A 24,633-nucleotide genomic window follows, 5' to 3' on the forward strand; every position below is an offset into this window, starting at 1 on the left:
GGTGTATAGAGCCAAAAATGTTAGAATTGTGTCGATGTCCCAATATTTATGGACCTGACTGTATATAATGATACAATGTGTAATATAATGTATATAATGATACAATGTATAATGGAATGTATATAATGATACAATGTGTAATATAATGTATATAATGATACAATGTGTAATATGATGTATATAATGATACAATGTATAATAGGATGTATATAATGATACAATGTGTAATATAATGTATATAATGATACAATGTATAATAGGATGTATATAATGATACAATGTGTAATATAATGTATATAATGATACAATGTATAATGGGATATATAATAATACAATGTATAATATGATGTATATAATGATACAATGTATAATAGGATGTATACAATGAGACAATGTATAATAGAGTGTATATAATGATACAATGTGTAATAGAATATATATAATGATACAATGTGTAATATAATGTATATAATGATACAATGTATAATAGGATGTATATAATGATACAATGTGAAATAAAATGTATATAATGATACAGTGTATAATGGGATGTATACAATGATACAATGTATACTGGGATGTATATAATGATACAATGTGTAATAGAATGTATATAATGATACAATGTATAATAGGATGTATATAATGATACAATGTGTAATATAATGTATATAATGATACAATGTATAATAGGATGTATATAATGATACAATGTATCTCTCTTCCATTCAAAGAGAGAAAACAGAGGGTGGGCTTCATAGTGACTGATGCTATCACAGCGATTATGTGACCCGGAATTGAGAGTTCCAGAACCCGGGGCTCTCAGTGACACCCCAGTCTTTGTGCTGGGAGTGCGCCGTGCGGTGTGCTCCCAACAAAGACAGGTACACAAATTAGCGGCCCCACGGAACAAATCCCAGGTCTGAGAGGCCGCTAATTTGCATGCACTCAGCGTCAGGGGGTTAAACCAACACTATGAAACCAGCCATTGATTTAAAATGGGAAATTCTTCATTTGGCCTTTAGATGGCGCTAAGTATCCTAGGAATTCTCACCATCCAATAGACAAATGTGGTATTTTCCATGTGAAATGGATGGAAACCCTTCAAGCAGCTCAGCAAAGAGCCTCCTACCATTGGTCCCCCCATCCCATTCACACAGAAGGAATGGACTGTACCGGCACTTCTACCTGGGGGAGTTGTTGTTCCATTTATTAATAGACTCCTAAATGTCAGGAGACGATTATTTATTGTATTTATTATTAATACTTCCCTACCCGGCCAATTCTGACATTCCGACATGTAAAAGTCATTATTTGCGGGGAAATGACTGAGAGCCCCCAAATATTATATATAAGCAGAGACCCTGGAGAGTAACATGGTTGCTGGTACAATATTTGTTGCTCCGTATTTCTGCAGCTTTTTTTATGTACATTTTTTAGAAAAGAAACTTTACCTAATGTTAGTGCAGCAAACACAATATAATACCATTTTTAGGGTAAAAGATGATGTTATGCCGAGTAAATAGATACCTAACATGTCACGCTTTAAAATTGCAAACGCCAGTTGTGGTGGTTTATGTAATAATTTGTTCTAAATACGTAGGGCGGAGTCCTCTCCCTTAAACAAAATATCGCAGTGCCTCCAGCCGTTAGAATACGGCAAATATTTAAGAAACCAATAATTTGGACACCATAATAATTTGATCACCACTTAATAATATACCTTGAGTTCTTTTTTACCAATATGATTTTGTTACCATATACACAAAATTTGCCTTTTTGATAAATACATTTATTTATGTACAAAATTTATATATATATTAATACAAACGCAAAATACTGGTGATGACTATATTCGTACACACAATCAAAGATGTAATATGCTAATATCTACGGTATCATACAGGATATGGTTATCAAGGAACTTAAAACAAATTTATGAGGGATTAGTTGCAGCCTATAGTGCTTCAGATATTATTTCCATTTTCCCGCGGCCGTAGGGAAATAAGAAAGTGTCTCTGATAATTAGCACCACAACAACAGTACAAATCAGTTAGTATGCAGTATATAACCTCAATACCAATACTCAAAAAGTTACATTAATAATTATTCAGAGAGCCTAAATACATTCCTAACCACACAATAAAATGGTGTAAATCTTAATAAGTTTTAAATATCAAAGAACATTACAATATTTTGGCACAGTCTCACCACTCCCAAAAATCTTGATTTTGAGGCCTCCCAGTGCGATGCAGTAGGGAAAAGAAATGTTTCTGGGCAGTCAGGCACCAGAATTTAAATGAGCATCAGCATCTCTGGTGGAAATCTTTTCTTTCAAAATGGCCTTCAAAAATAAAATGGCAGCTGGAAGTTCTCAGCAAAATGGCCGCAGGTAGCAAGTGAGTATAGTGCAGTATATAGTAGCAACAGGGTAGATAAGTAGTTTCAGAAGTAGTAACAGTCTTAGAAGTCTTTAGCAGATCAGAAGTCTTTAGAAGAAGTTTTTTAGAAGACGTTTTTAAGTTTTTTTTTCAATTTGAGGTGTATGCTCTTTTATACCATACAAGTCCTTTGTTCTGAGGGACCTCCCAACAGGCTTGTTGATTGGACGGTTGAGAGGTTTGCGTACCTATAGAGGTTCCTGACCTGTCCACTGGGGACAGTCAGGTATTACAAATGAACTGGTGGTCTTAATGATGACTCCCCCTCTGATATAAACAGTATGTCTTTATGGATCAAATATATGTCCTATTCAAATATAGATGATTTCCCTTCTAACTCTTGGATAAGGACCATAGAAATATATGAATATATTCGGTTTCTCATTTTTCTGATATATGAACTGTATTGGAATGGCTGATTTCCTTTGGAAATATAGAAATTACCCAACTCACAAACCATCTTATATTTTATAACTTCAAACTTCAGTTGAGTGGTTTGCAGTAGCCAACTTTATTGAACAGATTTTGGTGTGTGGAAGTATCCCCTTGATAATATTTCCGTTGATATAAGCCACACTTTTCTTATGCTGGTTTTTTTTACATTCATTTCAGAAGACCCCCATCCATTGTTGGGTAATTGGGGTAAACAGATTGGACTGGATTTTAACCTCAGGATTCAATAGCCGATTGTGACAGTTCAGAGGTTTTGTTTGGTGATCACACACCTTCCAAGGTTTTGGGAGAGCTTAATCCCACGATTGTCAATTATGGTCCGGTGTTTGGTCACCTGAAGAAATTCAAATACTGGTGGTTTAGCCTCATTGTATCTTAGACAAATTTCTTCCACTCATTGTTTTTTGTAACTTCCTAGAAGGTCACTGGAAATCAACCCAGGATGTTAACCCATGGCAGTCAGCTAGGATTCCCAATTTGAGATAATATAATTTTTCTTAATAAACAGTCCAAAAGTCATCACACAGTGGAACGGCGCCAAACTACGGGGCCTAAATACCCCCCATAGGTGTCACTCAGGTTACCAGTGTAGAGTTACACAGGAGGTCTGATGCCGGAATTATCGCTCTCACTCTGACATTTCCAGCCATACCTGTGTGGAGACACGTGGGGTGAGAACACCGTTTACAATGTGTGGTGGACTTCCGTATGTGTTAGCCTTTGTGTGCAAACACAGGGGGGGGGGTGCTTTCATTTTTTTAATTATTTCCTTAATTTGTTTTCTATTTTTGCACTGTCCCAATTCTTTGCATTACATTTATTGCTATCAGACAGGTTCTCTTTACTGAGACATCTGGGGTCTAGTGGACCCCAGATCCCAATCTGACCATAAAAACATCCGATCAAACCAAGATCAGTTCATTCTGATGCTTTCACAAGCTGGAAATGGCTTGTTTACATCTGAGTGACTCTGGAAGTGACACAATCCTCGTTGCTTCTACATCCACGGGGGTTCCTTTATCCAGATTACAGCTCACCTCCTCATAGATTGTTAATACGTTGGTCTTATCAATGTAAGGGACCACTACACTGACTACTGATATAAAGGGGTCCTTCTCCCATTGGTCACCAATGTAAGGGACCACTACATTGGCCACTGATATAAGGGGGCCCTTCTCCCATTGGTCACCATTGTAAGGGGCCACTACACTGACTACTGATATAAGGAGTCCTTCTCCCATTGGTCACCAATGTAAGGGGCCACTACACTGACCACTGATATAAGAGGGTCCTTCTCCCATTGGTCACCAATGTAAGGGACCACTACACTGACCACTGATATAAGAGGGTCCTTCTCCCATTGGTCACCAATGTAAGGGGCCACTACACTGACCACTAATATAAGGGGGTCCTTCTCCCATTGGTCACCAATTTAAGGGACCACTACACTGACCACTGATATAAAGGGGTCCTTCTCCTATTGGTCACCAATGTAAGGGACCACTACACTGACCACTGATATAAGGGGTCCTTCTCCCATTGGTCACCAATGTAAGGGACCACTACACTGACCACTGATATAGGGGTCCTTCTCCCATTGGTCACCAATGTAAGGGACAAATACAATGACCACTTGGGATGATCTCTGGGTTTAGCTGTCGGAGATTAGGGATGAGACGACAGTACAAACCAAACTTTGCCTGTTCCGGTCCCGTGTTTTGCAGGAGTCGATCATCACATAATATAGAAGAGACATTTCTACCACTTCTATATACAGTGAGGAACAGAAGTATTTGAACCCCCTGCAATATTGCAAGTTCTCCCACTTAGAAATCATGGAGGGTCTGACATTCACATTGTAGGTGCATTCCCACTCTGAGAGACAGAATTTAAAACAAATATCAGGAGATCACATTGTATGATTTGTAAAGAATGTATTTGTCTCGCACTGCTGAACAGAAGTATTTGAACACCTGAGAAACAGCATGAATTCTGGCTCTAAAAGACCGGTTCCTGTGCCTTTAAAAAGTCCACCTCTACTCCACTCATTGATCTCACTTAGTAGCACCTGTCTGAGCTCTTTATAGACACCTGTCCACCCCACAGTCAGTCAGACGCCAACTACCACCATGGGCAAGACCAAAGAGCTGTCAAAAGACACCAGAGACAAAATTGTGGACCTCCACAAGGCTGGAAAGGGCTACGGGGCAATTGCCAAGCAGCTTGGTGAAAATAGATCAACTGTTGGAGCAATTGTTAGAAAATGGAAGAGGCTAAAGACGACTGTCAGTCTCCCTCGGACTGGGGCTCCATGCAAGATGTCACCTCGTGGGGTATCACTGATGAGAAGAAAGGTGAGGAATCAGCCCAGAACTACAAGGGAGGAGCTGGTCAATGACATGAAGAGAGCTGGGACCACAGTTTCACAGGTCACTACGCCGTCATGGTTTCAAATCATGCATTGCACGGAAGGTTCCCCTGCTCAAGTCATCACATGTCCAGGCCCGTCTGAAGGTTCCCCTGCTCCAGTCATCACATGTCCAGGCCCGTCTGAAGGCTCCCCTGCTCAAGTCATCACATGTCCAGGCCCGTCTGAAGTTTGCCAATGACCATCTGGATGATCCAGAGGAGGCATGGGAGAAAGTCATGTGGTCAGATGAGACCAAAGGAGAACTTTTTGGTCTAAACTTCACTTGTTGTGTTTGGAGGAAAAAGAAGGATGAGTTGCATCCCAAGAACACCATCCCTACTGTGAAGCATGGGGGTGGTAACATCATGCTTTGGGGGTGCTTTTCTGTGAAGGGGACAGGACGACTGCACTGTATTAAGGAAAGGATAAATGGGGCCATTTATTGTGAGATTTTGAGCAACAACCTCCTTCCCTCAGTCAGAGCATTGAAGATGGGTCGTGGCTGGGTCTTCCAACATGACAACGACCCGAAGCACAGCCAGGAGAACCAAGGAGTGGCTCCGTAAGAAGCATATCAAGGTTCTGGAGTGGCCTAGCCAGTCTCCACACCTAAATCCAATAGAACATCTTTGGAGGGAGCTGAAACTCCATGTTGCTCAGCGACAGCCCCGAAACCTGACAGATCTAGAGGAGATCGGTGTGGAGGAGTCGGCCAAAATCCCTGTTGCAGTGCAAACCTGGTCAGGAACTACAGGAAACGTCTGACCTCTGGAATTGCAAACAAAGGCTTCTGTACCAAATATTAACACGGATCTTCTCAGGGGTTCAAATACTTCTGTTCAGCAGTGCGAGACAAATACATTCTTTACAAATCATACAATGGGATTTCCTGAATTCTGTCCTCAGAGTGGGAATCCCCTGCAATGTGATCTCCTGAATTCTGTCCTCAGAGTGGGAATGCACCTACAATGTGAATGTCAGACCCTCCATGATGGAGAAGTGGGAGAACTTGCAAAATCGCAGGGGGTTCAAATACTTCTGTTCCTCATTGTATAACAGCTTCCCGCTGTCACTGGTGCCTGAGGAAGACATGGATGGGTACAGCGGCCACACCCCCAGGAATCAGTGATGTCATTGGGAATCCCTGCCATGTAAGGAAGGGGGCGGGGATAGCAGTGACATCACTGACCAAATATGGTCACTGGTCACATTTGGGTAATAAGGTCCCACCATCCCTGTCCCTTCACTTATGTAGATGATGACAGTTTAGGGAGCTATCATTGGGCTGGTGCTATTGTCGGGTACTATATACCCCATACTCATTCACATGGGGGACGGTATATGGGGGTCCCTTGTTATTAAAGGGGGTTCCAGAATCCAATATGACCCCCACCCACAGATCCCCACAGCCACCAGCCAAGGTGCTATGCCTGGGGGAATCCCCCCTGGTAAGGTGCCCCCCATGTTGTGGGCATGTGGCCTGGTATGGATCAGGAGGGGGGGCACACTACAGCCCCCCTCTGCACTCTGTATGGTGGGCTGTATATGATATACTGCTGACCCCCGCACTCTGCGCCGTTATTGAAGGGTGTGAGGTGTCACCGAGGAGCAATGTTCTATATTGAAGTTTGCCGTCATTGCACCGACACACACAATAGTTTTTGTTCAATAAATGTTTTATTATAATTTTACATTTAACAAGATTGAAGCATAAAAATCAGGAAACAGTAAAGGAAGGAATCCGATTGGTCAGGAAGATCCCTTGTCTGGAATGTGGGGGCGGAGTCATTATTATTGGTGTACAATACAATACACAACGTGTTCCATTATTATAACAAAGTATTGTAGAAAAGATCCCAACATAGAAAATGGGGGAAAGGAGGAAATAAAGGCGGATATGAAGGGGAATCTGTGTACGGGGAACACCTTAACAATCACCACCATTTTATTCTCCAGGGCCTCTGATGTCACAGAATAGATGTTTGGGGGTTTATCTCATCTTCAGGACCAAAATCTGCATTTTCCCGTGTGTGCAAAATCATGCAGAAACAGCTCTGGCAGTGAGAGGGTTAATGTGGGCTAGATGGGATCCCTCTGCTGGGGTGACATTAGAGCTCCCCCTAGCTGCAGCCTGGTAATAACATTGCTGGGAGGTCTATTCATTTCTCTGCTCCATACTTCCCGTCTTTATAGAAACGTCTCCTGACATTTGGGGGTCTATTCATAGAATGTTTGTATAGCAATTCCCTCAGTGAGAGTTCATGTCCATTCCTCCTGTGTGAATGGGGGAACCAATGTTATTAGGGTCACATCTGAGCTGCTGGAATGTCTTCCATTCATGGAAAATACATTGAAAACTTCTTCTCCTGCCATCAATGGCCAACCCAGTCCCACACTTCATCCATGTCTTTGGGGACCTCTGATCTCCTTATGGACTGTTTCTTCCATGAGGAAGATCAGCCATGGAGTATATCTGAGGTGTATATCAGGGTGTGCTTCTTCCCCAAATGAGAGCTGGGATGTCCAGCTATATTCATCTAGAAGACATTTCCCGCACTCAAGGCACTAATACACCTCCAGGGTTGTGTGGGACCCCTGATGTACAGGAAGAAAGGACTTCAGAGAGGAACATTTTCCTCACTCAGGACAGGAAAGTGGCTTCTCTCCCATGTGAGATCTCTGATGTCTGGAAAGATTGGACTTGTGTGAAAAACATTTCCCACACTCAGGACAGGAATATGGCTTCTCCCCCGTGTGAGATCTCTGATGTTTGTAAAGATTGGACTTCACTGAAAACCATTTCCCGCACTCAGGACAGGAATACGGCTTCTCTCCCGTGTGAGATCTCTGATGTTTATAAAGACTGGACATCTGTGAAAAACATTTCCCACACACAGGACAGGAATATGGCTTTTCCCCCGTATGAGATCTCTGATGTGTGTGAAGATGGGACTTCACTGAAAAACATTTCCCACACTCAGGACAGGAATATGGCTTTTCCCCTGTATGAGATCTCTGATGTGTGTGCAGATGGGACTTCACTGAAAAACATTTCCCACACTCAGTACAGGGATACGGCTTCTCTCCCGTATGAGATCTCTGATGTGTGTAAAGATCGGACTTCGCTGAAAAACATTTCCCACACTCAGGACAGGAATACGGCTTCTCCCCCGTGTAAGATTTCTGATGTTTATAAAGACTGGACTTCTGTGAAAAACATTTCCCACACTCAGGACAGGCATATGGCTTCTCCCCCGTATGAGATCTCTGATGTGTGTGAAGATGGGACTTCACTGAAAAACATTTCCCGCACTCAGGACAAGAATATGGCTTCTCACCCATGTGGGATCTCTGATGTTTGTAAAGATTGGACTTTTGTGAAAAACATTTCCCGCACTCAAGACAGGAATACGGCTTCTCCCCCGTGTGAGATCTGTTATGCACAGTAAGCTCTGATTTACACCGTAAACCCTTCCCGCACTCAGTACAGGAGAGCCTCTTCCCTGTTGGAAGGCCGGCCCGGTCCCGCACAGTCTGAGGTTCCTCAGGATACGAGGAATCCGATGGTCCATCTACACTGAGTGGTGCCGGATGGACATTGGAGGGAACCGGGTTTTCTCCTGGACTATACTGTGTGATATCCTCATCTTCTACTTTCCAGTCTGGAGACAGAGTGAGACAATCCTCAGATGTTTTCCTCATCTCCCGGCCATGGACTAAAATACAAAGACAAAGAGGATTACTAGACAGGAGCTGATTGGTTCCCCCAAATCAGGACTCCACCCACATCAAGCAGCTTGGTCTCTGAGGAGCTTACAATTCCACCCTCAAGGGAACTAGGAAATGGCTCCTCTGATCTCCTACCAGGTCATTTCTTTATTCATGGACCTTAGTCAGAGAGTGAGGAAACCACCAGAACTGTCTTTTATAGGAGGGACAGTGATGAGGGGATTATAGGACGAGGGTCCCCACCCCCTCTATCACTCATCGCCATCTTCCCAACACAAGAAGTACTGCACTTCCTTATTTACTCCATGATTTAGTCATGAAGAACAGCGGGGCTGAGCCCCACCAGAGGTCAGAGAGTGAGGATGGGGGGAGAACAACCAAGATGAAGACTGGACTGATCCTGAAGACCACTATCATTGGGGTACTGACTCCTCCCTCATTATCACTTTCTGTTTAAGGGTCCAAAGTTGGAGGATGTTATCACATTATTATCACCATGTAAAAGTCTGTGCTCCAATCACATCATTCGATATAAAATGTCCAGCTGGGAGGAAATGGGTGTAACAAAAGATAATCCATATTATGTGTATATATAGCAGTGGGGGGAGGGTGGAGAGCAGAAGTCAGGAGTATGTAATGTACAACATAGAGCATATAGTGCAGGGGTCAGGAGTATGTAATGTACAACATGGAGTATATAGTGCAGGGGTCAGGAGTATGTAATGTACAACATAGAGTATATAGTGCAGGGGTCAGGAGTATGTAATGTACAACAGAGTATATAGTGCAGGGGTCAGTAGTATGTAATGTACAACATAGAGTATATAGTGCATGGGTCAGGAGTATGTAATGTACAACATAGAGCATATAGTGCAGGGGTCAGGAGTATGTAATGTACAACATAGAGCATATAGTGCAGGGGTCAGGAGTATGTAATGTACAACATAGAGCATATAGTGCAGGGGTCAGGAGTATGTAATGTACAACATAGAGTATATAGTGCAGGGGTCAGTAGTATGTAATGTACAACATAGAGTATATAGTGCAGGGGTCAGGAGTATGTAATGCAGGGGTCAGGAGTATGTAATGTACAACAAAGAGTATATAGTGCAGGGGTCAGGAGTATGTAATGTACAATATAGAGTATATAGTGCAGGGGTCAGGAGTATGTAATGTACAACATAGAGTATATAGTGCAGGGGTCAGGAGTATGTAATGTACAACATAGAGTATATAGTGCAGGGGTCAGGAGTATGTAATGTACAACATAGAGTATATAGTGCAGGGGTCAGGAGTATGTAATGTACAACATAGAGTATATAGTGCAGGGGTCAGGAGTATGTAATGTACAACATAGAGTATATAGTGCAGGGGTCAGTAGTATGTAATGTACAACATAGAGTATATAGTGCATGGGTCAGGAGTATGTAATGTACAACATAGAGCATATAGTGCAGGGGTCAGGAGTATGTAATGTACAACATAGAGCATATAGTGCAGGGGTCAGGAGTATGTAATGTACAACATAGAGCATATAGTGCAGGGGTCAGTAGTATGTAATGTACAACATAGAGTATATAGTGCAGGGGTCAGGAGTATGTAATGCAGGGGTCAGGAGTATGTAATGTACAACATAGAGTATATAGTGCAGGGGTCAGGAGTATGTAATGTACAATATAGAGTATATAGTGCAGGGGTCAGGAGTATGTAATGTACAACATAGAGTATATAGTGCAGGGGTCAGGAGTATGTAATGTACAACATAGAGTATATAGTGCAGGGGTCAGGAGTATGTAATGTACAACATAGAGTATATAGTGCAGGGGTCAGGAGTATGTAATGTACAACATAGAGTATATAGTGCAGGGGTCAGGAGTATGTAATGTACAACATAGAGTATATAGTGCAGGGGTCAGCAGTATGTAATGTACAACATAGAGTATATAGTGCAGGGGTCAGGAGTATGTAATGTACAACATAGAGTATATAGTGCAGGGGTCAGGAGTATGTAATGTACAACATAGAGTATATAGTGCAGGGGTCAGGAGTATGTAATGTACAACATAGAGTATATAGTGCAGGGGTCAGGAGTATGTAATGTACAACATAGAGTATATAGTGCAGGGGTCAGGAGTATGTAATGTACAATACAGAGTATATAGTGCAGGGGTCAGGAGTATGTAATGTACAACAGAGTATATAGTGCAGGGGTCAGGAGTATGTAATGTACAACATAGAGTATATAGTGCAGGAGTCAGGAGTATGTAATGTACAACATAGAGTATATAGTGCAGGGGTCAGGAGTATGTAATGTACAATAGAGTATATAGTGCAGGGGTCAGGAGTATGTAATGTACAACATAGAGTATATAGTGCATGGGTTAAGTTGTAATATAAATGATATAGTGCATAGCACCCTCCTAGACAGGTTTCCAGATAGCCTAGGCACCTTTAGTCCTTTTTGGCTCCCCTGTAATCAGTGATTGAATGTTTTGGACTGTTCTAGGCTTCACTGGCTTCAGGTTCAACTGCTTCCCCTGCCTTCTAATGACAAGTTGCAGAGGTCCCACACCGCTGTCTCCCATCTCCTGAGACTGCACTCAGTGAAACTATACAGACATATCCCTCCACCCGGCACAGGTGACAAATACTGGGAGAATTGCTATGTCACCACCATGAGGAATGAGATCAAAAGCACACACCCCAGGTGCCTAGGTCTAGTAACACGTTTGGTGAAATGAACATTTTTCTGCCAGCTGAACCCCAGAACCTCCATAAATCCAGTCTAGAGACATAAATTGTGTCTGCAGCACAGAGAAGGAAGATTATCCGAGAGAAATCCAGGAATACAGGACGGGGAACACAGCTCAGGAAAGTGACCAGGGGATTACAGGCTGATATCACCCAGTCCCCGCCCTACTCTGGACCAATCAGTGAGCAGTATGGGTGGAGGAATGGATTTAGTGTTCATGACCCACCTGTGCTGATCTCTGTAGGAGTGTCCTCCTCTATAAATGTCCCCGTTATTCCATCCTCCTCCATAGACTGCTGATCATCCCTCACATACGCCTCTTCTTCTTCTGCTTTCACCTCAAATTCTATATCGATTGGATCTCCACTCTAAATCAAGGAAATGAGAGAGAATATCATCTGTAAAATGTAAGATTTATGATTGTGACATCACACACAAAATCCACACATTGTCTCCCTTCACAGAAGCAGATCACATGTGATATGTGGGTACATTTCCCCTAAATACCGCATGCCATCCTGAAACTGTCCATTTCCTATCCCGTGTTGCGGTATTGACCACAAACACTGAACACGCTCAGTAAATACCGCATGAACAGGCGTTACATTCACAGAAGGAAATAAAGAATGAAATGCATGCGGTCATTAATTAGTGGTGGAGACATGCGGCATTCAGGAAATGTGTACTGCTTGGTAAAGAGTGGGCGGCCGCTGGCATCCTTAACAACCAGTAAACAACATGGTTGTTAGGGAGCGAGCGGCTGCCGCATCCAAACCAACCGATAAATCTAAAAAAAAAAGAATTACCAGCAACAAAATATTAAGAAAATGGCGTGGGGTCCCCCTCCCGGGTCTGGTATGGATTTTGAGGGGTGCTCCTTGCCAAAATGAAGGAAATACAGACCAGAAACCTATATGAGGATGCTGCTCAGCAGGTCAGGAAAGGGGGGCCAAGCAAGCACCCCCCCTCCTGAAACATACCAGGCCACATGCCCTTAACATGGAGTGGATGCTCTGGGGAAGGGGGGGGCTTTGCTCCCCCAGAGCACCTTGTCCATGTTGATGGGGACAAGGGACTCTTCCCTACAACCCAGGCTAGTGGCTGTGGGGGTTTGCAGGCAGAGGACTTACAAAATGTAACAAGGGGGCCCTCAGATCCCTCACCCCATGTGAATGAGTATGGGGTACATGGTACCCCTAATTATTCACCCCAACAAAGTATTCTGTTAAAAAGACAGCAGGCAGTATTTGACAAGTCCTTTATTAAAAAAGGAAAACTAAAGCAAAATGTCCCCCCGGTGTAGATCCATCATCAATCACGATGATCGTTGTCACCGCTGACTCGGAAAGAAAAGCTCCGCTCCCAATGAAGACTCCCCTCTGTCTGACAGCTCTGCTGCCTCCTGCCACTAAATATACTAAGGGACGGTGCCACTCGGTGATGTCACTGACCGGGGCATGTTGTATTGGTGACATCACTGACTGGGGCATGTTGTATTGGTGATGTCACTGACCGGGGCATGTTGTATTGGTGATGTCACAAGAGGGCAAGGCCAACCAGTGATGTCACAGGGTGGTAGCGCTCCTTAATTTATTCAGAAGTGGGAGGCGGCAGAGTTGTCAGATGGAAAGAGAGAAGCATTATTTTTTCTTTGAGTCAGTGATGACAGTGAGTATCGTGATTGGATCATCGATGGATCTACATCAGGGGATATTGTTCTTTATTTTTGTTTTGTCAAAAATTACTTCCAGTGTTTTTTTAAACTACTTTTTTTGGTGAATGAATAGGGGTACTATGTACTCTATACTCATTCACATTGTGGGGGGCCGGGATCTGGGGGCCTCCTTGTTAAAGGTGGCTTCTAGATTCCAATAAGCCCCCCACCCACTGCCCAGGGTTGTGGGGAAGGACCCTTGTCCCCATTGACATGGGGACAAGGTGCTTTTGGGAGGGCAGAGTGCCCCTGCCCTGAAGCAACCACCCCATGTTGAGGGTATGTGGCCTGGTATGGTTCAGGAGGAAGGTGGGCACTCACTAAGGGTCTGGTATTGATTTTGGAGGGGAAACCACGCCTTTATTTTTATATTTTGGCATCAGGGTTCCTCTTTAAAACCCATACCAGACCTGTCACAGCTGTCAGCGGGGAACTTGGCGGCCATCCGCTCCTTGTTTACTGGTTGTTGGGGACACTGGCGGCTGCCCTCTCCTTAACAACAAGCTATTTACAAGTGTTGCTATGGACACCAGTGGTAAATTACCCGCAGGATTCACTACCAAAAAACAGAATGCAGCATCTTACTACATACTGGGATACGGGAAGATACCGCTTTGTGATTGGAGCCCATAGTCTCTACAAGTCCATGTTCTAGATTCTCCATCCCACCAACCTTGTAATAGTGAGGGATGGTGTGACCTTCCTGTGTGGAATCCTGGGAATACAGAGGACGGGGACATCTCTCTGGTGGGTTCCCATGACTGGATCCATCTACCTGATGATGGTGAGGGATGGTGTGACCTTCCTGTGTGGAATCCCGGGAATACAGAGGATGGGGACATCTCTCTGGTGGGTTCCCATGACTGGATCCATCTACCTGATGATGGTGAGGGATGGTGTGACCTTCCTGTGTGGAATCCCGGGAATACAGAGGACGGGGACATCTCTCTGGTGGGTTCCTGGTATTAGGTGGCTCCATCATATCCTTGTGTCCTTCTGAAAACTCCTCCATCACTCCATACTCCTCATCCTCCTCTTTATACTCTTCTTTAACATCAATATTATCATCCCCGAGGATTCCACTCTGAAAGATATAATAAAACATTCATTGTAACAAACATGCTGTGTATAAATCACAACTACCAATAATTGTCATCATCTACCTGATGATGGTGAGGGATGGTGTGACCTTCCTGTGTGGAATCCCGGGAATACAGAGGACGGGGACATCTCTCTGGTGGGTTCCTGTAGCTGGATGACTCCACCATGGTGTCCTGGTACAGATCTTTGTGTTCTTTTAGAAGCTCTGACTCCTCCATCCCCCCATCCTCATCCTCCTCCTCTTTTATCTCTTCTTTAACCTCAACTTTAGGATCTCTCAGGTTTCCACTCTGAATATATAATAAAAATGACATCAATGGTAACAATGCAGATAATGTACAGATCCTAATGATACTATCAGTGATTGTTCCTCATCTACCTGATGATGGTGAGGGATGGTGTGACCTTCCTGTGTGGAATCCTGGGAATACAGAGGACGGGGACATCTCTCTGGTGGGTTCCCATGACTGGATCCATCTGTAGGAAACACACACACTGACTGAATCCATTGTTTCTATGTGTTTATCAGATGATGGGGGATCTAGGTGGATCCTCCGTACTGCTCTCTCCTTTACAATAAAGTCTCCTCTTACCCGGTGATGTGAGGGGCGGCTGATTGTCCATCATGACGTCCTTGTAGAGATCCTTGTGTCCTTCTAAATACTCCCACTCCTCCATGGAGAAATAGACAGTGACACCCTGACACCTTATAGGAACCTGACACACACAATGATACAGTCACCATCCAGACACATCCCTTGTCTGTTACTGGAGAATGTCCCAGAATTCCCGGCACCGCTCACCTCTCCTGTCAGCAGCTCAGTGATCTCTCTGGTGACTTCTAGAATCTTCTTCTTCTTTCTCTCTTCTATCAGGGAGGGAGGTGGAGGCAATGTGATGTCATATGATCTCCAGACTTCACAGGAGGAAAACTCTACATCTGAACACAAAGAGTCACATCAAATGATATTCCCAGAATCCTCCTCACCTCTTCATTCAGGTCTCCATTTTATTAAAGTCCCACTGGGTGTGAATAGAAAATAACATCTTATTACCTCCTCTGCTGCCACTTCCACCAATGTCACTTCTATACTTCCTGTCTGTGCCTGACATCACTTCCTGTCTGTACCTGACATCACTTCCTGTCTTCCATAGAGACTTCCTCTCTGGGTAGAAGTGAGATCCCCACCTTGTGGAGCTCAGAGGAACTGCAGCCCCGAGAAGCGTCTGGTAGTGTGACCCCGGCCTTGTGCTGGGTGTGTATGGACTGTAGATCCTTATAGAGGGGTCACCTCCACTCCCACCAAGGGGGACAGAAATATATGACTGCTCGGGGGAGGGGTTTTGGCTCCTCTGATTTTGCAGTAAATGTGATTGCATTAGTCCCGTTGATTTTCATATTTCCATGTAATAAAAGGTGTCACATGATGTCTGGTTCCCCTTTCTCTCCTCCCTGAGTGTGTATTTAGAGGCGGAGCTCCTGCTGGAATGGCGGTCGGAGGCGGAGTCTAGGAGGGAACCCGCAGCAGACTTGCAGGAGTGAGCGAGGAGGATCCGGTTCCTTTACCATCGGAGATGAGGAGAGTGTGAAGGATGTTTCTGACTCTGGGAGCTGAAAAGCTGGGAGTCCTATTGGTGTGGTGAGGGGGAAGCACTACTAGGGGGCGCCCTCACCATCCCGTGTACAAGAGGTGGAAGAAGGCGTGGCTACACTACAGCTGGCACAGTTTGGAGGGCGGAGCACTTTCACACCTTATCAACTTTTCACTGATTGGTGGATTTTTGGAGTAAAATAAGTGGATTGAAGTAGATGCAAAGTGGAAGCGGTGGACTTGCAGAGAACACTATACTGAGCACACAGTATTGTCCGTCTCCATGGATTTGCACAGGATTTGAGATGATTTCCTATAGCAGCAAATCTGATGAGATGAATGAAGTGGGTGTAAAGTGGAAGCAGTGGATCTGCAGGGAGCAGCATCTTGAGCACAAAGCACTTTATGTTGTGGATGGATTTGCACACGGTTCAGTTTCCTTCATTTATTGATAAACCCCATAAGACCAATGAAGTGGGTGTAAAGTGGAAGCAGTGGATGTGCAGAGAATAGGATTTGGAGCCCCGAGCTCTTTATCTCTGAATGTCTCCACATATTTGTAGTGTATTTGTGATGATTTCTGTGCACACACAATAGGACAGCGCTGTGACACATAATGCTCTTCTAGATGACAGGGAATCCTTCCCTTTGTTACAGCAGCAGTCCGCTAGAAGGTTTTTGTAGGTTTGGAGTTGTTACACATAGCGCGGGTTTTATCCATTTATAGTGATGACATCATTGCCCAAATCTGGGGGTCACCAGCCATTTCCACCCTTTACTCCCAGCTGGGGGGCTTTGTATCCATATACCAGATGTTCTACAGGACTAAATCTACAATCAATGTTACTGCAAAATCAAAGGGGCCAAAACCCCTCCCCCCACCAAGGGGGACAGAAATATATGACTGCTCACTTCTACCCAGACAGGAAGTCATGGCAGGAATAGACAGGAAGTGATGTCAGATACAGACAGGAAGTGATGTCAGGTACAGACCGGAAGTAGAGAGGAGACAATGGTGGAAGTGGTAGCAGAGGAGGTAATTATCATTATACAGGATTTATGGCGCCAAGAGTTTGCTCAGCACTTTACAATATAATGGAAGACAATACAGCAACAATACAGTTCAGCTTACAATCTAGGAGGGAATAAGGTTTTTTTTTCTATTTACACCCAGTAACCCCCTCTCATGTGTGTCCTCTTCCTCCATCATTATGTCCATCCTCTTCCTCCATAGTCACATCTGTCCTCTTCCTCCATAGTCACGTCTGTTTTCTACCTCCATAGTCATGTCCGTCCTCTTCCTCCATCGTCACATTTGTCCTCTTCCTCCATAGTCACGTCCCTCCTCTTCCTCCATAGTCATGTCCGTCCTCTTCCTCCATAGTCATGTCCGTCCTCTCCCTCCATAGTCACGTCCCTCCTCTCCCTCCATAGTCACGTCCCTCCTCTTCCTCCATAGTCATGTCCATCCTCTTCCTCCGTAGTCATGTCCGTCCTCTTCCTCCGTAGTCATGTCCGTCCTCTTCCTCCATAGTCACGTCCATCCTCTTCCTCCATAGTCACGTCCGTCCTCTTCCTCCATAGTCACGTCCGTCCTCTTCCTCCATAGTCACGTCAGTCCTCTTCCTCCATAGTCATGCCCGTCCTCTTCCTCCATAGTCATGTCCGTCCTTTGCCTCCATAGTAATGTCTGTCCTCTTCCTCCATAGTCATGTCCGTCCTCTTCCTCCATAGTCACTGTGACGTCTTTTATCTCCAGCAGATGATGATACACACATATATAGTGTGGGAACCCAGATGAACCCCTTCAGGGGCAGAACATTCCCCCACTTCCGGGGCCGGAACATTCTCCTCATTGTGGAGATAAATTCTAGTAATATGGTCCTCTAAACAAACAGCACTGACAATAAATAGACAAGACAAGGACCATCCTGACCATACATGGCCTACAAAGGGCAATGATGACACTACACAGGCAGCCAATGGGCAATCATTACACTATGCAAGCAACACAATGATGGAGTGCCGGGGTCAGGAGTATGGAGCATAGAGCCCCTTACATTGCTGCTCAGGAGGAAGAAAACATTCCCCAGCCGGCCATGAAGAATATGTTCCATCATTGGTGTCAGAGGGAGGGAAATACTGAGGGGTCTGAGGGAAGTAGAGGAGCTGAGGGGTCTCTCAGGGGGTACTACAGATAAGGAACTTTGGGGCCCCTGAAGGGTAGTGGAGCTCGGGGCCTTAAGGAGGTAGAGTAGTTGAAGGACTCTGGGCCCTTGGTGGGCACTCTTCTTAGAGGATGTCTGTTTCTGCAGCATTGCCTAAAAGGTAGTCAGGGGTCAGTGCTGAACATCTTCAGGAGACACTCCAATACCTTCCCATGACACAGGCTCTGGCAGTGCCCGGTGCTGGAATTCAGAGCCCCAGGAACCCCCCACCACTCTGTACAATGTCCTGGATTCCAGAGAATTCTTGGCAACCAAGAGAACCCCCCATTGTCCTCCTACCCACACTGGGCTGCCATTGGAGGGAAGAGAACAGACTCCTCCCCCACAGCTCTCTATGCCACCAGTAGCATCCTCCTGCTATCCCATCCAATCTCTTATCTTACTGCAGAGAGTGACAGTGACATCACTCCTGTCAGTCAGTAGGCTGACAGAGATTGGAGCCTTGCAGCCGGAGTTCTTCCAATTATCCTGATTATCCAGCAACTCCGTCCAAAAGTGATCAAGTTCCCCTTCCTGGACCTCATGATGAGCCAACATTGACCTCACAGCACGGCCTCAGAGCAAACAAGTCATAGGAAGGATCATATTTATCATTCCTTTTCTGCAGATCTAAAACTCATCAAAACCAGTTCAGAGACCAAACAAACCCAACAGAGAAAAGGGGATTTCTGATCTGGATGGACAAGAGGGTCCCGGGACCTCAAATATGCATCAAACACTAAACAGTCCAAACTAAATGTGTTTCCAGGAGGACAGAAGTCCTGAACTGGTTCCCACCCGGCCTATTGTACAATGACGGCGGACAGGACCTCTCTCCTTCTGGAAGGACGTTGTATGATGTCCTCCCACTCTTGCTGTGCAGGTGGAGGGGGACGCAGCATGGTGATTGGTAGGGAGCTCAACACATCCCTGATCAGGGAAAAGATCCAATGATGTTGTCTCTTTACCATGTGATCAGCTGTATCCAATCACAGCTGATCACATGTTAACAAAAGCCGGTTATTGGGGTTTCCTATCCTCAGCGCTGTCACTGTCTGAGGAAAGGAAAGGAAACCGATAACCGGCTTTCCTGTGACAGGGGACATTTACTGTGATTATTAGTGCCCACCAGTGCAGCCCCATCAGTGCAGCATATCAGTGCCCATCATTGCAGCCCCATCAGTGCAGCCCCATCAGTGCAGCATATCAGTGCCCATCATTGCAGCCCCATCAGTGCAGCATATCAGTGCACGTTAGTGCTGCAAATCAGTGCCACCTATCAGTGCCTGTTCATCAATGCAGCTTCATCAATGCCCATCAGTGAAAGAGAAAAATATTTTTTTTGCAAAATGTTATAACAAATGAAGAAAAAAGTTTTTTACTTCAAAATTATTGTTCTTTTTTTTGTTTGTTTATCAATAAATTAAATCTCCCCTTCCCTCCCCCCAGTGGTGAATAAATACCGCACCACCAAAAGAAAGCTCTGTCTAAAAAAATGTTACAAATGTCATTTGGGTTCAGTGTTGCATGACCACGCAAGGCCACGGGAGGACACGGAGGTGACACCGGGTTAGGACAGGAAGGGGAAGTGGGCTCGGAGATATGGAGACACACAGTATAAATAAGACCATCTACCACCAGCAGCCAATCCTCTCACAGCCCCCTAGAGGAGGGGAAATGCGTCAGTGACGGCTGCGGTGATGTAATTCCCGAATGGTGAGACTCATGTGGATGGGACACTTTCGGTCGGACATTTTGCTTGTATATTATATACAAATGTGAGTGTATATGGTTTGCTGTAAAGGAAGTTTGTAATAAATGGAATGACACCCTGTGGGTGATTGTTGTTATCTCCTCCCTGCATACATCATGAGATGAACCATCAGTTGTATGATATATTGGGGGGGGAATTGTACACAATCATCCAGGAGGACTACAAGCTCCAGACTAACCAGGACCATGACACAGCACATAGGACTCTTATTCCAGTGTAAGAGTCCACATCCTGTGGTGGAGGAGGGGAGCACTGGAGGGGGAGCACTGGAGGGCAGCACGAGATCTGCACTTTGATGAAAGGAGAAGCACAAGGCACTTTATTCCGCACGGTCGGTTGGCGCAGTGTGATTGGAGGAGCACAAGGCACATTATTCCGCACGGTCGGTTGGCGCAGTGTGATTGGAGGAGCACAAGGCACATTATTCCGCACGGTCGGTTGGCGCAGTGTGATTGGAGAGGCACAAGGCACTTTATTCCGCACGGTCGGTTGGCGCAGTGTGATTGGAGGAGCACAAGGCACATTATTCCACACGGTTGGTTGGCGCAGTGTGATTGGAGAGGCACAAGGCACTTTATTCCGCACGGTCGGTTGGTGCAGTGTGATTGGAGGAGCACAAGGCACTTTATTCCGCACGGTCGGTTGGCGCAGTGTGATTGGAGGAGCACAAGGCACTTTATTCCGCACGGTTGGTTGGCGCAGTGTGATTGGAGAGGCACAAGGCACTTTATTCCGCACGGTCGGTTGGCGCAGTGTGATTGGAGGAGCACAAGGCACATTATTCCGCACGGTTGGTTGGCGCAGTGTGATTGGAGGAGCACAAGGCACATTATTCCGCACGGTTGGTTGGCGCAGTGTGATTGGAGAGGCACAAGGCACTTTATTCCGCACGGTTGGTTGGCGCAGTGTGATTGGAGAGGCACAAGGCACTTTATTCCGCACGGTTGGTTGGCGCAGTGTGATTGGAGGAGCACAAGGCATTTTATTCCGCACGGTCGGTTGGCGCAGTGTGATTGGAGAGGCACAAGGCACATTATTCCGCACGGTCGGTTGGTGCAGTGTGATTGGAGAGGCACAAGGCACATTATTCCGCACGGTCGGTTGGCGCAGTGTGATTGGAGAGGCACAAGCACATCAACTGATATAAAGAACTATTAATATTGATGATTTTATTTTTCTATTCAGTATTTATGAGGGATTTATATTGAATTTGGATGGATTTTCATGCAGTTGGACACGTTGGGAATGGGACACAATTTTTGCACAGACTAGGCAGCACCTAGAATAGTACTGTATATGACCGCATAATTGTCATCCAAACTGCGACAGCACTGACATCTGAAAAGTGTTCTGGTCAGGAAGGGGGTGGAAGTGTCCGGTATTGAGTTGGTTAGATGTCCAGCAACCCTCCTATTCCCCCCTCACATCCACATCCTATTATTGTGTGACCAATACCATCCAAATACACTCACTGGCCACCCTATCAGGTCCACCTGTTCAATTGCTGGGTAACACAAACTGCTAATCAGCCAATCACATGGCAGCAACTCAATGCATTTAGGCATCTAGATATGGCAAAGACAACTTGCTGAAGTTCAAACTGAGCATCAGAATGGAGAAGAAAGGGGATTTAAGTGACTTTGAATGTGGTGTGGTTGTTACTGCCAGGCAGGCTGGTCTAAGTATTTCAAAAACTGCTGATCTACTGGGATTTTCCCGCACAACTATCTCTAGGGTTTCTAGTGATTGGTCCGAAAAAGGGATAATATCCCAGTGAGCGGCAGTTGTGTGGAGGAAAATGCCTTGTTGATGTCAGAGGAGAATGGGCAGACAGTTTGCTGCGACATTCAGATGGTAAGGTCAGAATTTGGCATAAACAACATGAAAGCATCGATCCATCCTGCCTTGTATCAACGGTTCAGGCTGGTGGTGTCATGGTGGGGAGGAGATTTTCTTGGCACTAGCAAGGTGGACCTAATAAAGTGGCCGGTGAGTGTAATTCTTACTTTCATTTCCCAAAGTTATCCGTCTACAAGGAGACCTGTATAGATCACATGATGGCACCAATGAGGATGGAGGAGGACCGGAGTCACATGACTGAGAAGATACTAAACTTCACCCTGGAGATCATCTACCTGCTGACCGGAGAGGTGAGGAGGATTCTGGGAGGTCACATGACGTCACTCTTATCTCTATTAATAAAACACAGACCTGACCGGAGAGGTGAGGAGGATTCTGGGAATCTAACATGATATTCCTATTGGTTCCTCAATACAGAGATTTCCTCTTCTGAAGTCAGGTGATCATATGACCATCACAGTGCCTCCATGTGACTCCTTAAACCCTGAGAGACACAACATGCAGAAGATTCTAGAAGTCACCAAGAAGATGATGGAGCTGCTGACAGGAGAGGTGAGCGGTGCCGGGAATTCTGGGACATTCTCCAGTAACAGACAAGGGATGTGTCTGGATGGTGACTGTATCATTGTGTGTGTCAGGTTCCTATAAGGTGTCAGGGTGTCACTGTCTATTTCTCCATGGAGGAGTGGGAGTATTTAGAAGGACACAAGGATCTCTACAAGGACGTCATGATGGACAATCAGCCGCCCCTCACATCACCGGGTAAGAGGAGACTTTATTGTAAAGGAGAGAGCAGTACGGAGGATCCACCTAGATCCCCCATCATCTGATAAACACATAGAAACAATGGATTCAGTCAGTGTGTGTGTTTCCTACAGATGGATCCAGTCATGGGAACCCACCAGAGAGATGTCCCCGTCCTCTGTATTCCCGGGATTCCACACAGGAAGGTCACACCAACCCTCACCATCATCAGGTAGATGATGACAATTATTGGTAGTTGTGATTTATACACAGCATGTTTGTTACAATGAATGTTTTATTATATCTTTCAGAGTGGAATCCTCGGGGATGATAATATTGATGTTAAAGAAGAGTATAAAGAGGAGGATGAGGAGTATGGAGTGATGGAGGAGTTTTCAGAAGGACACAAGGATATGATGGAGCCACCTAATACCAGGAACCCACCAGAGAGATGTCCCCGTCCTCTGTATTCCCGGGATTCCACACAGGAAGATCACACCATCCCTCACCATTGCAAGGTTGGTGGGATGGAGAATCTAGAACATGGACTTGTAGAGACAATGTGTGGATTTTTTATGTGACCTTATATTTTACAGATGATATTTTCTCTCATTTTCTTGATTTAGAGTGGAGATCCAATCGATATAGAATTTGAGGTGAAAGCAGAAGAAGAAGAGGCGTATGTGAGGGATGATCAGCAGTCTATGGAGGAGGATGGAATAACGGGGACATTTATAGAGGAGGACACTCCTACAGAGATCAGCACAGGTGGGTCATGAACACTAAATCCATTCCTCCACCCATACTGCTCACTGATTGGTCCAGAGTAGGGCGGGGACTGGGTGATATCAGCCTGTAATCCCCTGGTCACTTTCCTGAGCTGTGTTCCCCGTCCTGTATTCCTGGATTTCTCTCGGATAATCTTCCTTCTCTGTGCTGCAGACACAATTTATGTATCTAGACTGGATTTATGGAGATTCTGGGGTTCAGCTGGAAGCTAAATCTTAATTCATTGCCTCTGCTCAACGTAGACACCTGTCAGGGCCTGGACTTGAACCCAGGACCTCTACTGTGTCTGGTAGTAACTCTTCTCACTGAGTTACCTGATATAATGGACGGCACTTTGCTCAATCCATTGCTGTGTTTTCTGCTGAGCCTTGAACCCCTTGCTCCTCCCATGAACTTCCTGATTTAAGCCATGTCTCTGCACTTCCTGGTTGGCAGATATTTGTTCCTTCTCCATCCAATATCTTGCCTTTGTCTCTCCTGCTACCTTCTGTACCGTCACTACTGACCTGGAACCACTTGTTACTGACCCTTGGCTTGTTTATTGACTACTACTACTGTGACCTGGTACTAACACGCAGCAAAACCCATACCCACCATCTGGAGCTCTGGTGATACTGGTTAGTGCTTAGACCCCGCACCTCAGGTGAGTCCACGTCATCTGTCATGGTGACCTGCCTGTATACCTATCCTGTTGGTTGGTCTTCTTCTATAAATACTGGTCTCTGAGCCTGACCTCTGACCTGCACAGGAAAATCTGACCCAAACATGGAGGCCGCTATAGCCTACCAAGAAAAATGTTGCGAACTGGAAAGTGTAGTAAAGGGGCAACAGGAGAAAATCCATGACTGCAAAGATGATTGCTGGGCATATGTTCCCATGATGTTGCTAACACAGGCATGCCTCTGTCATGATGAGTGATAGAGGGGGTGGGGATCCTCGTCCTATAATCCCCTCATCACTGTCCCTCCTATAAAAGACAGTTCTGGTTGTTTCCTCACTCTCTGACTAAGGTCCATGAATAAAGAAATGACCTGGTAGGAGATCAGAGGAGCCATTTCCTAGTTCCC

The 24,633-nt window shown here is 45.1% G+C and overlaps 2 protein-coding genes across 2 annotated transcripts in view; one reads left to right on the plus strand and one right to left on the minus strand.

The window, feature by feature from the left end:
• LOC149451535 (uncharacterized) overlaps positions 1-24,633 on the minus strand; it is a 61,593-nt gene that overhangs the window by 22,881 nt on the left and 14,079 nt on the right. The window contains exon 3 of the mRNA XM_089690595.1: positions 8,129-8,754. Within this exon, the coding sequence (XP_089546721.1) occupies positions 8,129-8,754 (626 nt within the window). The remainder of the gene's footprint in view (positions 1-8,128; positions 8,755-24,633) is intronic.
• On the plus strand, positions 17,205-23,358 carry LOC149451538 (uncharacterized). The gene is made up of 4 exons (XM_089690570.1): positions 17,205-17,228; positions 22,672-22,795; positions 22,912-23,009; positions 23,089-23,358. Exons 1-4 carry the CDS (start codon positions 17,205-17,207, stop codon positions 23,356-23,358), a joined length of 516 nt encoding a protein of 171 aa, XP_089546696.1.

The sequence above is a fragment of the Staurois parvus genome, unplaced genomic scaffold, assembly GCF_062004578.1.
Source record: "Staurois parvus isolate SC_StPar_1 unplaced genomic scaffold, SC_StPar_1.0 ptg000534l, whole genome shotgun sequence".
In the NCBI taxonomy this organism is placed as follows: domain Eukaryota; kingdom Metazoa; phylum Chordata; class Amphibia; order Anura; family Ranidae; genus Staurois; species Staurois parvus.